The 14573-nt window shown below is 29.1% G+C and overlaps 1 protein-coding gene across 1 annotated transcript; it reads left to right on the top strand.

Moving 5' to 3' along the window:
- The first annotated feature begins 11672 nt into the window (after positions 1-11672).
- Positions 11673-13275, top strand: LOC108201484 (caffeoyl-CoA O-methyltransferase). Its single transcript, XM_017369765.2, has 5 exons — positions 11673-11754; positions 11853-11935; positions 12145-12289; positions 12701-12832; positions 12910-13275. Exons 1-5 carry the CDS (start codon positions 11716-11718, stop codon positions 13168-13170), a joined length of 660 nt encoding a protein of 219 aa, XP_017225254.1. The 5' UTR covers positions 11673-11715; the 3' UTR covers positions 13171-13275.
- The last annotated feature ends 1298 nt before the right edge of the window (positions 13276-14573 follow it).

Here is a 14573-nt window from a genome sequence, read left to right as displayed (position 1 = left end):
CAAAGGGGGTCCGACAAGACTGGAATTTTTTTCTGGACGGATGTATTGCTAGGAAGTTATTTTAGTTTAAAGCGAATAAGTTCGCTCAGCAGTAAGTTTTGAGTATATAAACGTTGCATATGTTAAAAGTTTATAAAGTAAACAAGAAGATTATAAAGAATAAGTAAACTTGATTTAAAAATTATTAAAAATGTTTGAATAATTTTAATTATAAGTCAATTGAGTGTCGGATAATTTAAATTTATAAATTAAAAAATCAAATTATTATAATATAAGAAATTTTATTAATAAATAAGATTTATTACACATTAAAAAATTTAAAATTTTCATAATAAAATGTAAATCACTAAAAAAATCTAAAAAAAATTAGTATTTTAGACTTCCAGTTTGTGGCTTCAAAAGTCTAAAAGAAGCATTCCTTCTTTTGCCAAACAGTGCATTAGAAGGGGATGCAACTTTAAATGTTAAAAGAAATCGGAAGTGGAATAGCTAAAGGGGGCCTGTGTAATTACAAAATTATAAATACTAGTATACCATATGCTTACAAAATAAAATATAAAGTTTGTTGCTCGAAAATCGATTGTACTACATATAAAGCGATGTGGGTGAATAGGAGAGATATATATATTTTTAAGAGTAAAATGCATTTTGTGTACCAGCATTTTCAGCAAGACGCCACTCACAATACTGTACTTCTAAAACCATCACATGCAATACTGTACTTCTTAACACCGTTAACAGACAAAAGGGTATTTGTGTAATTTCATCTATATAATCGGTCTTTTATGCTTCTTTTGTTATTTAACGAAGTTGCAACCCCCCTAAATCATTCTACAGCCTCACGTAACCCTAATTTTTAAATAGTTCTCTCATATGCTACCCGGAAAATTAGGGTTGCGTGATGCGGTGGGGATTTAAGGGGGGTTGCAGCTACGTTAAATAGCAAAAGGAAACATAAAAGAGCCGTTATAAAGGTAAAATTACACAAATACCCTTTTGTCTGTTAGAATTATTGACAGGACTGCATAAACTGTATGTAGGGATGAGCAGAAACCGAACCGAAAACCGAAACCGAACCAAAAACCCCAAAAACCGGACGAAACCGCACCAAAGAAAACCGCACCGAATGAAAACCGAATCGAATAAAAACCGCACCGATACTTTGGTTTTGGTTTTGGTTTTAATATATTTTAAAACCGAATACAAACCGAACCGCACCGCAATATTAATATTAATATTTATTTATATTATATATTATATTTAAGAATATAAATTATATCTATTATAAAATATATAATTAGATTTGGAATTGTAATACACTGCCCACTTGCCTAGTGACTCCAATATGCAGCAAGTCCATCTTGTTTAGTTTGATACTTTTAATTAACTACAGTGCTTGTTATAAGTTTGTATTCTGGCATATTTAAATTTTCTTGTGCTCATATTACATCCTGTAATCAAAAGTTAAAACAAAGATGTTCCCGGAAATGACCATCAACTCATAGTAATTGATTTCTGTACCTATACTCTGCTGAGTTTTTATCTGCTCTCACAAAAGTACACATTTTACTACACTTCAAGGCTACACTGCTTTGTTGTTTTACACTGTTTTGTTTTTCACCCTCAGTGTTCATATCATAAATTTTAGTTTCTCGGACTTTTCACGGTTTGAAAACCGAACCGCACCATATGAAACCGAAACTGCTCATATTATAAACCGAACCGCACCGATGGTGTTTGGTTTGGTTTCGGTTTTCAATTTTAGAAACCGCACCTTCATGGTTCCGGTTGCGGTTTTAGGTGCAAACCGCACCAAACCGCACCACGCACATCCCTAACTGTATGGGGTTATGAACTGTGATATTACATGTGGTGTCTCATTTAAAGTGCGAGTACACATAATGCACTTTATTCTATTTTTAATGGGAAAAATAAAACATATACAGCCATATGTAAAGAGCATATGTACACTGTTAGTGACATGACATGTACACTTTCAATGACTTCATGTCACGAATAGTGTAGCTTAACAGTGACTTAGAAATCGTCTGGGTGCACTTAAAATAAGTGTTTCCAGCTTAAAATAAAAGTTATAAGCAAGTTAAGATTTATAAGTGATTAAAATGTTCAGGAAAAAGTAGAAACCATAAAACAAAAGCTAATATTCTTAGCTAAGTAATTCTTGAATTTTTACACAAACAGTACGAATAAGTAATTCTAATTTATAATTTCAAAAGCCGAGTTTAAAAGTCCGAGCCAAACACTCTCTCTTTCTATCACACGAATAATATATTAAATGATTATGTTAGTAACACGAAGTCACTCATGTGTGAGTTCAAATAACAGATGTTTTACAAAAAATGCAAATAACATTATTGTCATTCACAGTCCACAGATCACTGATGTAGTAGGCGTTTCTCCCCATTTAATTGGTAAAGGTAGAATGGGTAAGAAATAATAATACCACTTCCAAGACATTTAAGTCATTGACTCCGTGACATTAAAGTCATTGATGATCTTTTACTCTACCGTAGATTTCATGCCATCAACGAATAAGATTTGGTGGATAGATATTTGTTACATACAATCTTGTATGTGTAAGCAGGTGTGAGCAAAAAATCGAATAAATCTGAAACTGAAACTGCTAAAAACCAAACCGAAACCGGTAATTTATAAACCGAAATCGGTAATTTATAAACCGAAACCGAAATCGAAACTGATTGTTCAGTTTCGATTATAGCTAGGAACCAATCTGGAAAAAAGCGAACCGATCCGATTTTTAAAATAAATATTATATATTATTTATATATTTATAATAAATTCATGGATTCCAAATAATCTAAATTATCGTGGTCTATTACAATAGACATAAATATGTAAAGCTGGTTCTCCTTGAACGAAAAACTAAAAAACTGCCAGGTTCATAGTCCTGTAATTCATCAAGGTTGTGAATTCATCAACTGTTGAATAAAACTATGCTATCAGGCAGAGATTTTGTTTCCTTCTGGAGACAATTCTACAAATGTTGATGATAGAATGAAGTTAAAGGGCTCCTTGCATTTCTAACCAGATTCTAAATTTTTGATTTCAAATGTAATATCCAAAATTAAATATATATTAATTCAAAATTTTACATAATTTATCAAAATACTTTTACATTATATATTTATTTGTTTCGTACTAATATAATAACTCATTACATTTTTTTTCGAATAATATCTTTTTATATTTTTTTCAACACGAATATAAACTGTTATTTAATTTTGGATATTTAATTTAATTTATAAACATTTATATTTGTTCCAAATATATTTTTTTCAACACGAATCTAAACTAAAAAATTAGTATAATTCGAATCTAAAAATATAATAAATGAATGTAGAAACTAAAAAAAATTAGTATAATAATTACTAAAAAATAAAACATAATAATTCGAAACTAAAAATATAATAGATATAATAATTGGAAAAAATATTAGTATAATTCGAAAGTAAAAATATATTAGATATAATAATTGAAAAAAATATAATAATTGAAGAAAAATATTAGTATAATTCGAAACTAAAAATATTAGTAAAAAAATAAAGTAATGCAATAATATGACTATAATTCGAAACTATAAATATAATAATTGAAAAGAAAATTAATAACAGTTTATATTCGTATAGAAAAAAATATATTTGGAACACATATAAAAAGTTATTCGAAAAATAATGTAATGAGTTATTATATTAGTACAAAACAAATAAATATATAATGTAAAAGTATTTTGATAAATTACGTAAAATTTCGAATTAATAAATATTTAATTTTGGATATTACATTTGAAATCAAAAGTTTAGAGTTGTGTATAATTAGGCTGGTTAGTTTTGAAAAATTGAACGTAGGCTAGTTAGTTTTGAAAAATTTACGTTCAAGTCGGTTAGAAATGCAAAAGAACCGAAGTCAAGGCCACAACAGTGGAAAATTTTAGTTCCGCTATAAAGAAATTTTATAGCACTCAGGTATGTTCCTGACATTGCAATATTATATCCAATGTTTATTTCATGCGGTTTTTTAACCGAAACCGAACCGATAAAACCGAATCCGAGATTTTAAAATCGAAACCGACGATGAGGTTGACGTTTTTGATTTTCAAAACCGAAGGCATGCGGTTCCGATTACGGTTTTATCCAAAATCCGTCCCGAAACCGCACCTGCTCTCCCCTATGTGTAAGGGCCACATCTATAATATATAGATATAAAGAAAGAAGAAAGTTCTATAGAGACTATATTTTTGGAGGCTTTAGAGACTTAATCACAATCATCCATTTTTTACACATCCAAGGGCTGCAGATATTTGTCCAGGACATTCGTTTTCTCTCCCTATCATGTCCTGCACTTCTAAATCGGTGAACAACAAGCAGTAATTCCATAATATTGGTGTTCAATCACCGAAATCCTAACATATAAAAATAATAATTGCATGCAAAACAAAGATGTAGTTGCAAATTGATATGATTGGCACTGAACTCATCGTCATTGTCCTGCAACGAATTGAATTTGTTGCAAGACAAAATAACATTTGAATATATCACAGATATGCGGGACAAATTATTAATATTACATTACTAGATTTGCAGGTGAAGAATAGTGTAAATTGTAGATATAGTTTTGAATTAAAATTTAAACTCATACTTATTAGAAAAAAATTAAACTCATGTTGATGATTTTGCAGCAATTGAAGCAAGATCTATTATATAAACTACAATGTTCTGCAATTGTTGTTTACTAAAAATATTAGATAAGAATATTACCAGGAATGCAGGACAAGAATATTTAATCATGTTCATTAATTGCCAGATTATTTTAATAATAGATCTTGTAGTCTCTAAAAACTCCAAAATTGATCTCCGTTGAGCCCAACTCGATAAAGAAAATCAACATGTTTCTCCCCATGTTCATCCTATGGAACCACTTTAACTCAACTATTTCACACTTTAAATGAGAAACTGTGATACATTGATGTGTATGACTAATATGCGAATTATATATAGGCAATTTTGTGAGTATTAGGCCAACTCCAATCATAGATCCAAATTTGGATCACCAAATGATCCAAATTTAGGACGAGATCCAAATCCTATTCTAACCATGTGATCCAAATATAGATCCAAATTCACTCATCCTTATAATATTCATATACTTTCATTTTAAATATTTTAAAAAATAATTAACTGATTTCATCATTAATTATAATAGTACAATTAACGACTAGACAAAGATAAAATATTACAAAATAATTCGAAAAAGTTAAAAAAGTACATAAAAATAAATTAAAAGCATTAAAATATTATATTAAAATACTAATTCTCAGAATTAGTATATTTTTCCCACAAATGCTCAATAAATGTATTCCGAAGTTCAAGATGGGTAATATTTATCTTTGATTTTTCTGTAGGGATTGATAAATTGTTGAAATTTTAATTTATAATTAATCATTATTTTAATTATATTCTAATCTTAATTAATCTATCTTTAATAACATTAACAAAATCATCAAATAATAAAAGTAATAATATTTTAATGTTAAAAAGATTTGGATCAGTGAATAATAGTGTTCCAAATTTGGACCAGTACTATTCACTGATCCAAATTTGGATCACTTTTTAGTCCACAATTGGAGTGGTTTGGGGCAGTTCTGCCCCAAATTTGGATTTTTGGATCACGGTTGGAGATGCCCTTATAACACTACAAATCTGATTTATTGTAAGCATATTAGTTGTCCCAGTTTTTTTAACTTTATTCTTTGTCCAGCTTTAGTTAAAGGTACATTATAATTATTTTGGAGACGGATAAAAAATATACTTTATTCAAACACAACATGAAAGGTTACTAGTATGCGACTCATGTCTAATGTGTTAACAAGTCTTTGTCAAATTGTCACATTGAATCCCATGAATTAATTACTCCCTCTATCCCATTTTAACTGATGTTTGACTTTCTAGCACGTATATTGAGATGTAAAAAAACAATATCTACCCTTAATAAAATAATTCAATTCTTATATCAAATAAAAGTTTAGGTTCCAAACTTTTATTTGATATAAATTTTATAAAAAATTATTATGTTTAGATGTGATTTTTTTAACATCTTAAAATACGTGTAAAAAAGTCAAAAGCAATTAAAATGGGACGGAGGGAGTAGTTATTTATAAATTGAGTGCAAAATGTATTATGCAGTGAAGTTTGTAGAAATAGGTAGAAGTCATACTGCAATATATTTTTCATCACGGAAAAATGAAGCTACAATAAAGAATATTGTGTAATAAGATCATTTCTTGATCGTGTTGAAAGATTATTTCTTTTGATAAGCTGCTTAATATTACTCCATCCGTCCCATTTTAATTGCTTTTGACTTTTTTATACGTATTTTAAGATGTTAAAAAAATCACATCTAAACATAATAATTTTTTATAAAATTTATATCAAATAAAAGTTTGGAACCTAAACTTTTATTTGATAGTATAAGAATTGAATTATTTTATTAAGGGTAGATATTGTTTTTTTACATCTCAATATACGTGCTAGAAAGTCAAATATCAGTTAAAATGGGACAGAGGGAGTATATAAATATTGGAAACCCTTACAAAGAGCAGACTATAAACCTGATAGGATCATAAATAAATCATTCCTTTTACATATTTTAAGATACCCATTCTCATATCGTCTATCATTCACCAACTCCCTGAATCTGTTTTAATTCAGCTCGATACATATCGTTAGTACTGACTCATTTATTTTCAAAATGAACCCTGTCTCTGATTGAAAAGGTATATGTAAAACTGTAATGAAAAGACTTATCCCAGCTGCGACATCAATTTTAATGCGCTTTCTTATTTTGAAGGCGAGCTTCGAATTTCGATGTTGACGGCTTGACGCCACAAAACAATTTCTTTTTGACAAGACTGAACAAAACAATTACTCTAGTTTTACTTATTAAAATATTGATTTACTTTTTCAATTTTTCACCAGAAAACAAAGCGTTGTCTAGAGATTCATGAATAAACTAGCATAAAAGCCCGTGCGAGGCACGGGGCTCTAGTTTTTGCTGTATCTTAAATAATACTCATATATCATTATATTGTTCTTGTACGGACCTTGAGTTTGTATTATGTTTTAAATAATATCCGTGTGTCATCATATTGTTTCGAGCGTAACTATTATATTTTACTTTTTGACAAAATATGTAAACATGAAAAATGTAATATATGCAACCTAATAGCATTAATAGTAATAATAAGTACTATTCCCTTCATTCCATTTTATATGATCCTTATTTTTTTTTGAGAAATCTCTAAAATAATGAACTTATTATACTTACTATTTTTAAACACTACTTATCACTGTTACACACACTACATCTCTATTTTATACTCTTTTATATTAAATAAACACTATTACACTCACTACTTACCACCACTATCTCAAATCTATTATTAAATTTTGATATATTCCACCACTTTACCCACTTTCCAACTAAATTTACTCTTTTTTACTAGTTTTTTCTTAATCTCCGTGAAAGTCAAATAAGGTCACTTAAATTAGGACGAAGGGAGTATATTTTTAAAAAAAATTATAGATCAAAAACTACATTTGAACTGATATTTCTATATTCAAATTCGTTAGGATATAGAGACCATTATCATATTATCTATGTTCAAAATTATATTCGAAATTAATACTGAAATTTTAAATTTTAAATATATTATACCTCATTAAAAGTATCTGTAATTTATTGTTGAAATTATTAAATTATTTCAACTAATATACCATGATTTTGATGAAAACCTGTTTTTGATATGTGAATTACGATATCCTAAATCATGATTAAATGAAGATGTGTGGTCCGCGTTGCCCTACATTTATTTCTTTTTTTTTGAGCGTACGTTTGCATAATTGTTAAAGTGATACATGATGGAGCAGATCATCAACACATTCTTTTTAGCATATGTTGCACACATTTTGTATAAATAAAAATTGAAACATATGTTGTACGTAAAAAGACACGTACCTTATTTTATTATAAAAGCATCAATTGAACTACTAACCGTATAATTGCACCCCAAAAAATTCTGGCACCTTTGATGTGTCTTATCCTTTTATTTTTCATATCAATTATATAGTACTTCAATGAATTATATTTTTATTGTTAATTTAAAAATATTAGATGAATATTACTTTGATACAGTATGTTATAACATTATCTCGTTATAAAATTTTAATTTTCTATAATTAGTTTTTTGAGCTTGTCTATTAAGACTTTTAATGATTTTTCATGTAATCGTTATAAAACAGATCTCAAACAAATGATTTTATGGAATTTCAAATAGCAAAAGAAGAGTAGATATGAGTTAGGCATCATGAAGTTCATAAGACCATAAAATATTTAGTTCAATTAGTCGTGTAGTTACTTTTTTAGCTTTGTGCAAACTCACATTTTTAATATTTTGATACTCGTATTTATTAGGAGTGATCAATATGGCATATCATGTTCAATTGTTAAAGATCAAGTTATATATTCGATATTTTGAATCATGAAAAAACTATTCTTGTTCTAGTCCCGTTTAATCAGATATTAGTTTCACCGTATCGCGTCAGATTATCCGGTTCAGAATTAATTATATTTTATTAGTTTAATTTGTAAATGATTAATTTAACTGTAGTTTGAATCATTTTATTTAACTGGTATGTTATATATTGGATGAAAACGCGTTTTATTATTATGTGGTTGACTTTTGATTAACAATATAAAATTTCCTTAAATTCACCTTCATATCACAAGTTATAGTATTTCAAATACATATATCATCAAAATTATATCATTTAGATATATTTTCCGACACCAAATTTGATGTATTGTCACTATCCTTATATCTATAATTTTTTTAAAAAAAGATTTGGTTACACATCAAATTTTGAATTCATAAGTTTAAAATAAAAAAATATTCTACATAGGAATATTCTTTCAGTCACCTTATTTCGTGTTCTCCAAAATATTGTAATCTCTTTATAAATTGCCTTTTATAATAAAAGAAATTAATATGACATAGCCCATGTTGAAAGCCCATCAATTTTTCCTTTCAAAGATGCTCGCTTAAACCTCAGTTTTTGTGCTTATTTCTCACATTCATGACTTAAAATTTCTATAATATTGTATCGGTGCTCGTTTAAACTATTAAGTTAGATTTGAATTCGAATACGAATTATATCTATTTTTTGAAATCTGAATCATGGCACGAACCCGATTATTCATATTATTTTTAATTTTAAATTTATTTATGTAAATAATTAATTTATAGATATTAATCTATCATGTAAACAATATATGAGACTTAACTGAAATAATAACTCATCTCAAATAAATAAGATATTGAGACGAATATAAATACAAAAGTTTTAAAGTATGTGATTAATGCTTTTGAATAATAAACTAATTGTTTGTGTAGCTCAAGTGGTTTGAGTGATGTATTTCTATTGGAGAGGTCCCGAGTTCAAGCCTCATGAATAACATCTTTTTTATATATATATGAGAAGATGTTAGGTTCGGAGTTAGGCTCAGGTTCGGAGCTAGGTAATTTATTTGCTCAGGAGGCTACAAACTTCCCCGTATTAACTGGTTAGTCCAGCAATTGTCTGTAATGGTACAAACTATCAGCTATTTTTTGTTATGTAATTATTCAAAAATAAATTATTATTTATAAAAATTAAAGTTTATTTCATTTTTTAATATTTATTTCATAAAAATATATAATATAGAAAATCTTTTAAAAACTATCTTTTTCCAAAAAATGTAAAAATATAATTTCCTATTCTGAGAAAATAAGTGCACTCAAACATGCACATTGCACAATAGTTGACGGCCTATCTTATACTCCCTCCGTCCCCCTGAGTAGTATACATTGGGGGACGGGGACGCGGCACGGACTTTAATGCTCCTGCAAAGTGTATTTGTGCAATTTATTTTTAAAATTTTTCTTTTCTGAATTAAAGTTTGGATGTTATATTTTTATACAGAAAAAAAAAATCTCAAAAATAAATTACGGAACTATATTTTATAAGAGCATTGAAATGCGTGTCGAGCAGTTTAAAAGAAACGTATAGAATTAAATGGGACAGAGGGAGTACAAAACTACTCCCTCTGTCCCTCTCATTTCTTCACACTTACTATTTTGAAATGTCCTTCTCATTTCTTTACATTATCATAAATAGTAAGTTTTTCCCATCATTACACCCACTATCTTCTCTTATTATCTCATATTTAACAATAAAAACTACTATTATTACACCCATTACTTTCCTTCACTATCTCAAATCTATTATTAAATATTGATAGGTCACACTACTTTACCCACTTTTCATCTAACTTTACTCATTTTTTATACATTGTCTTGGTATCCATGTCCCCTTCCAATGTAAACAATTGAGGGGGACGGAGGGAGTAATATTCATGAAACAATGAAACAGCTTTAAGTGGCTTTAACATGGTATGCACCCGGCAAAAAATTAGAGGTTAATTAAGAGGTTAAGTAGGCGATAAGAATCAACTTCAAAGTTGATTTTTTATAGCATTTAATTAATTTGATATGTCAAATGAGCTACGATATGATGTAATAAATAAAATTTCAAGATGCAAGTACCATAGTATTTGGATAGTGAGTCCGTTTGGTTAAGGGTAATTAACAAAAGGAAAGATAAACAACCACTTTCATTTTTTTTGTTATTGTTTGTTTCATGAAATTTTTTATTCCCTTTTCTTTCTTTTGGTTTTAGGTTTACCCCAAATGCATCCTAATCCATTCCCCACCCTTATCAGGATTTCTTTTCCTTTTCCTGATTTTTTTTTATTTTCATTTATAATTTGTTTTAGAAATCATTAATATTAAATAAAATATGTAAAATATTTTTGAAGATCAAAAATAAATTTTAATATAGTTTTTACATATTAAAAATAATTTGTAAGTCATGATATTTATAAAATTAATGAAATTTTTAAATAATAAAATATGTCAAATTATAAACATAAATATATTTTACTCTTGAGAAATTATTTAATATTTAAAAATCAAATATAGGGATAATCATATAATTTTTCATTCCGTTTTCGGATCAAAACCAAACCGGTAATACAATTCAGCATCATTATTTTCCTTTCTCTTCGTTTCTGTTTCTGTATTCCATTCTGTTTTCTTAGGTCGAACCAAACGACCCCAATATATAAGGACAAAGGAGTACACAAATATTGGAGTAGTGATAATTTTTTAGTTTAATCATAAATAATATCTTTGATTATCCAAATTTATATATAATTTATTATTTATATAGTACCAAACATAATTATCAATTCGCCATTAATATCTTTCAACTTTAACAAGTATTAATATTATTATTGTTCTGCTTATAATTTATATTGTAGAACATAGTGCCCTAATTTATATCGTCTGTGAATTATAAAAACAATTGTTCTACTTTCGATTACGTTTAAGATGTATAACATAATTGTCAGATGTATACAAATATCGTAGGAAAAAAATAATGTAAATGACTAAATTATATTTTATGTAACTTTTTATTACACTAGTCCAGTAGTCCAATATTTGTGTATATGATGGATCTGCATAGCAACTGATCTCACAAAATTACGTGAAGCAGGATCTCAGTGGCAGAACCACCACCGATGGGAAACACAGTGCGCAAGAGTGAGGCTCTTCAAAAGGTGATGATTTGCTTAGTATCTTTAACCTACTTATTTAGTTGGAATTTAATCCAAGTACGTAATTGAGATGCTATTCTGCTGAATTTCTTGGTGTGCAGTGCATCTTAAATGCCAGCACGTACCCAAGGGAGCATCAACAACTCAAGAAATTAAGAGAAGCCACCTTCCAAAAATATGGCAGGTGATGAGGCTCTAGTCCTAGACACTATGTTGCACACAGTGTTGCAGAATTTTCCGAATTTCATTTAAAGTATATGAGACTTTTAATCATGGATGCATGAATAGTAAAATTATGTATTCATCCAAATTATGTGTCGAAAAAATCAGATCAAATTTCATGAAATGTAAATTGCACAAGATGTGTAATTAATCAGAATCAATTGTGTACAGCGCGGAATGGGGAGTGCCTCTTGATGAAGGATTGTTCTTGTCCATTCTGTTGAAAGCTATGGACGCAAAGAGGACATTAGAGATTGGTGTGTTTACAGGTTATTCTCTACTAACCACCGCCCTCGCTTTGCCGCATACCGGCCAGGTATGTTCTTCATTGTGTATTCCAGCCAATTTTTACTTTAATAAGTCTAGGAGTCAGGAGATCCTCTATAAGGCTGCTGAATTTTGTAACTGCAGCTGCACTCTTCACAACCTTGTATAAACTCTTCACAACCTTCTATAAAAAGATAATTGTATATCTTGTGTTAAGTGACCAATTCTCCAAAAGCTTAGCGGAATTATATTATTACATTGTATTCTAACATTCTCCTCCGTCAAAAGCCCATTTTTTGAGCTGAGAGGGGATCACGGACGCCCATCTTTTGGACAAAACTCTGATATCATGTTAGGGACAAATTCTGCCAAAAACTCAAACTGTTAGGCAGAGGGCTTACCAAGGCCATTGTATTTCAACACTTCGATCCTTAAAATTGATGGTAGAAATTTTTGACAGATAATAGCTATAGATCCAAGTCGAGAAGCATATGAAGTTGGCCAGCCATTCATCCGCGAGGCTGGCGTGGAACAAAAAATAAACTTCATTCAATCCGACGCCTTTGTTGCTCTAGAGGAGATGCTAACAAAAGTAAGAATTTCTCACTACATAAATTCGTAGACCATTTGTTGGATCGCGTATACATCTAATCACTTAAACATGATCAGGGGGAGGAATTTGATTTTGTGTTTGTGAATGCCGACAAGACCAAGTACAAGAAGTACCATGAGCAACTGATAGAAATAGTGAAGCTTGGAGGCATCATCTCCTACCAAAACACATTGTGTTCCAGTTCAGTTGCCTCCGAGGAAGAAGTAACAGATGAAGCTATTGTTGATTTCAACAACAGCCTAGCTTCTGATGAGAGAATCGAGATCTCTCAACTCCCAATTGGCGATGGACTCACCTTGTGCATGCGCATGATCTGATCATCTATCGATATGCTATTTTCTTTGCTTTACTGTTATTAATTAACCAGACTATTATCTTCCACTTAAATAATTAAATAAATTGTTTGTGATCACATACCTTTCCTAATTATCTTCCACATAACTAATTAAATAAATATTGTGTGATCAAATACCTTTCCTGTGTATTTTGTGACAACTCATACTTCATCTTCTTCTCCGTCCCCTTCAATTATTTATATTCATAAAATATAGTTTGATATATTATTTTAAATTTTTTTTCTTTTAAATAAAAGTTTAGTGTTTAAACTTTTATCCATAAAAGAGATTTTTAAAATGAGTTCTAAAATTATATTTTATACACGTCTTAAAATACGTGTCTGAGTAATGAAAAAATCGTGGAGAAATGAGAGGGACATGGTGTGATCTTAAGTTGTTAATAAACCGGATGAAAATAATATCATACTTTGTATTAAAGGGCCTCCAGCCCTGCACAGCTCCAGCTCCACAAAAGAAAGCCCGATGCCACGGTACAAATTAACCCACTACGGCCTACTAAATTTGAGCAAGTTAAATATTTGGTCTGAATTCACTGTTTGGATCACATATTTCAAATTTACATAAACTAGTTGATAAACCGCGCGTTGCGGCGACCAATAAAAATAATATTAATAATTTAATATTAATATTTGTAGAATAAAATAATTTTGGTTGTTTATAAAAAGTATATTAATGGTTCAAAATTAATATTTGTAGGATAAAATAAATTTTATATTATAAAAATTGCAAAATTGGACTATAATTAATGGTGAAAAAATGAAAATAAATTTATACATGCAATTAACAATTTAAAGTACGACGAATCTTAATTTTTAATCCTAATTTTTTTTTAAAGTAATCATGTTCTTACATGGTCACCTTCCTCCAATTTTTTTGGATTGATTGTGCACAAAAACATCTGAGTTAAATCCCTGAGATATTGGTCTATAACTGCCCTGGCTTAGAAAAACCTTTATTTTTTAATACTATATAAACAACTTTCACTTAAAAGTTGCTTGAACGGAGCAAACAGATAATGCATCAATAAATTTTTCCTGTATACAAAGTATATCATATAAAAATTAATAATAATAAACATGTCCAATGAAAAAAACAAATATTATAAAAGAATAATCAGCAAACATACATTACTGATAGTTAATTTATTGATATCATCTATCAATATCATGTCAAGACTATATTTTTGTCCCTGTGTTTGGATTTGTCGACTCCCACATAGCGGTTTATAACTACCTTTGTTTGCAAGAACCTTTATTTTTTTAATACTGTCTCGACCTTCACTTATTGTTGCAGAAGAACAGCACCACCGGGTTGGAAATCGAGCAAGAGAACTATCATCAGAGAGAGGTAGGGTTGTGGTATTG

Source organism: Daucus carota, chromosome 9 (genome assembly GCF_001625215.2).
Source record: "Daucus carota subsp. sativus chromosome 9, DH1 v3.0, whole genome shotgun sequence".
Taxonomy (NCBI): Eukaryota; Viridiplantae; Streptophyta; class Magnoliopsida; order Apiales; family Apiaceae; genus Daucus; species Daucus carota.
The sequence above is the reverse complement of the archived record's forward strand: the minus strand, read 5'-3'. Positions and strand labels throughout refer to the sequence as shown.

What these genes read in the sequence shown, in the direction of transcription:
- LOC108201484 (XM_017369765.2), top strand. Translation starts at nt 11,716, where the DNA reads ATGGGAAACACAGTGCGCAAGAGTGAGGCTCTTCAAAAG. An exon ending in ACCTTCCAAAAATATGGCAG is followed by an intron (nt 11,936 to 12,144) that starts GTGATGAGGCTC and finishes AATTGTGTACAG; the next exon opens with CGCGGAATGGGGAGTGCCTC. An exon ending in CTTTGCCGCATACCGGCCAG is followed by an intron (nt 12,290 to 12,700) that starts GTATGTTCTTCA and finishes AATTTTTGACAG; the next exon opens with ATAATAGCTATAGATCCAAG.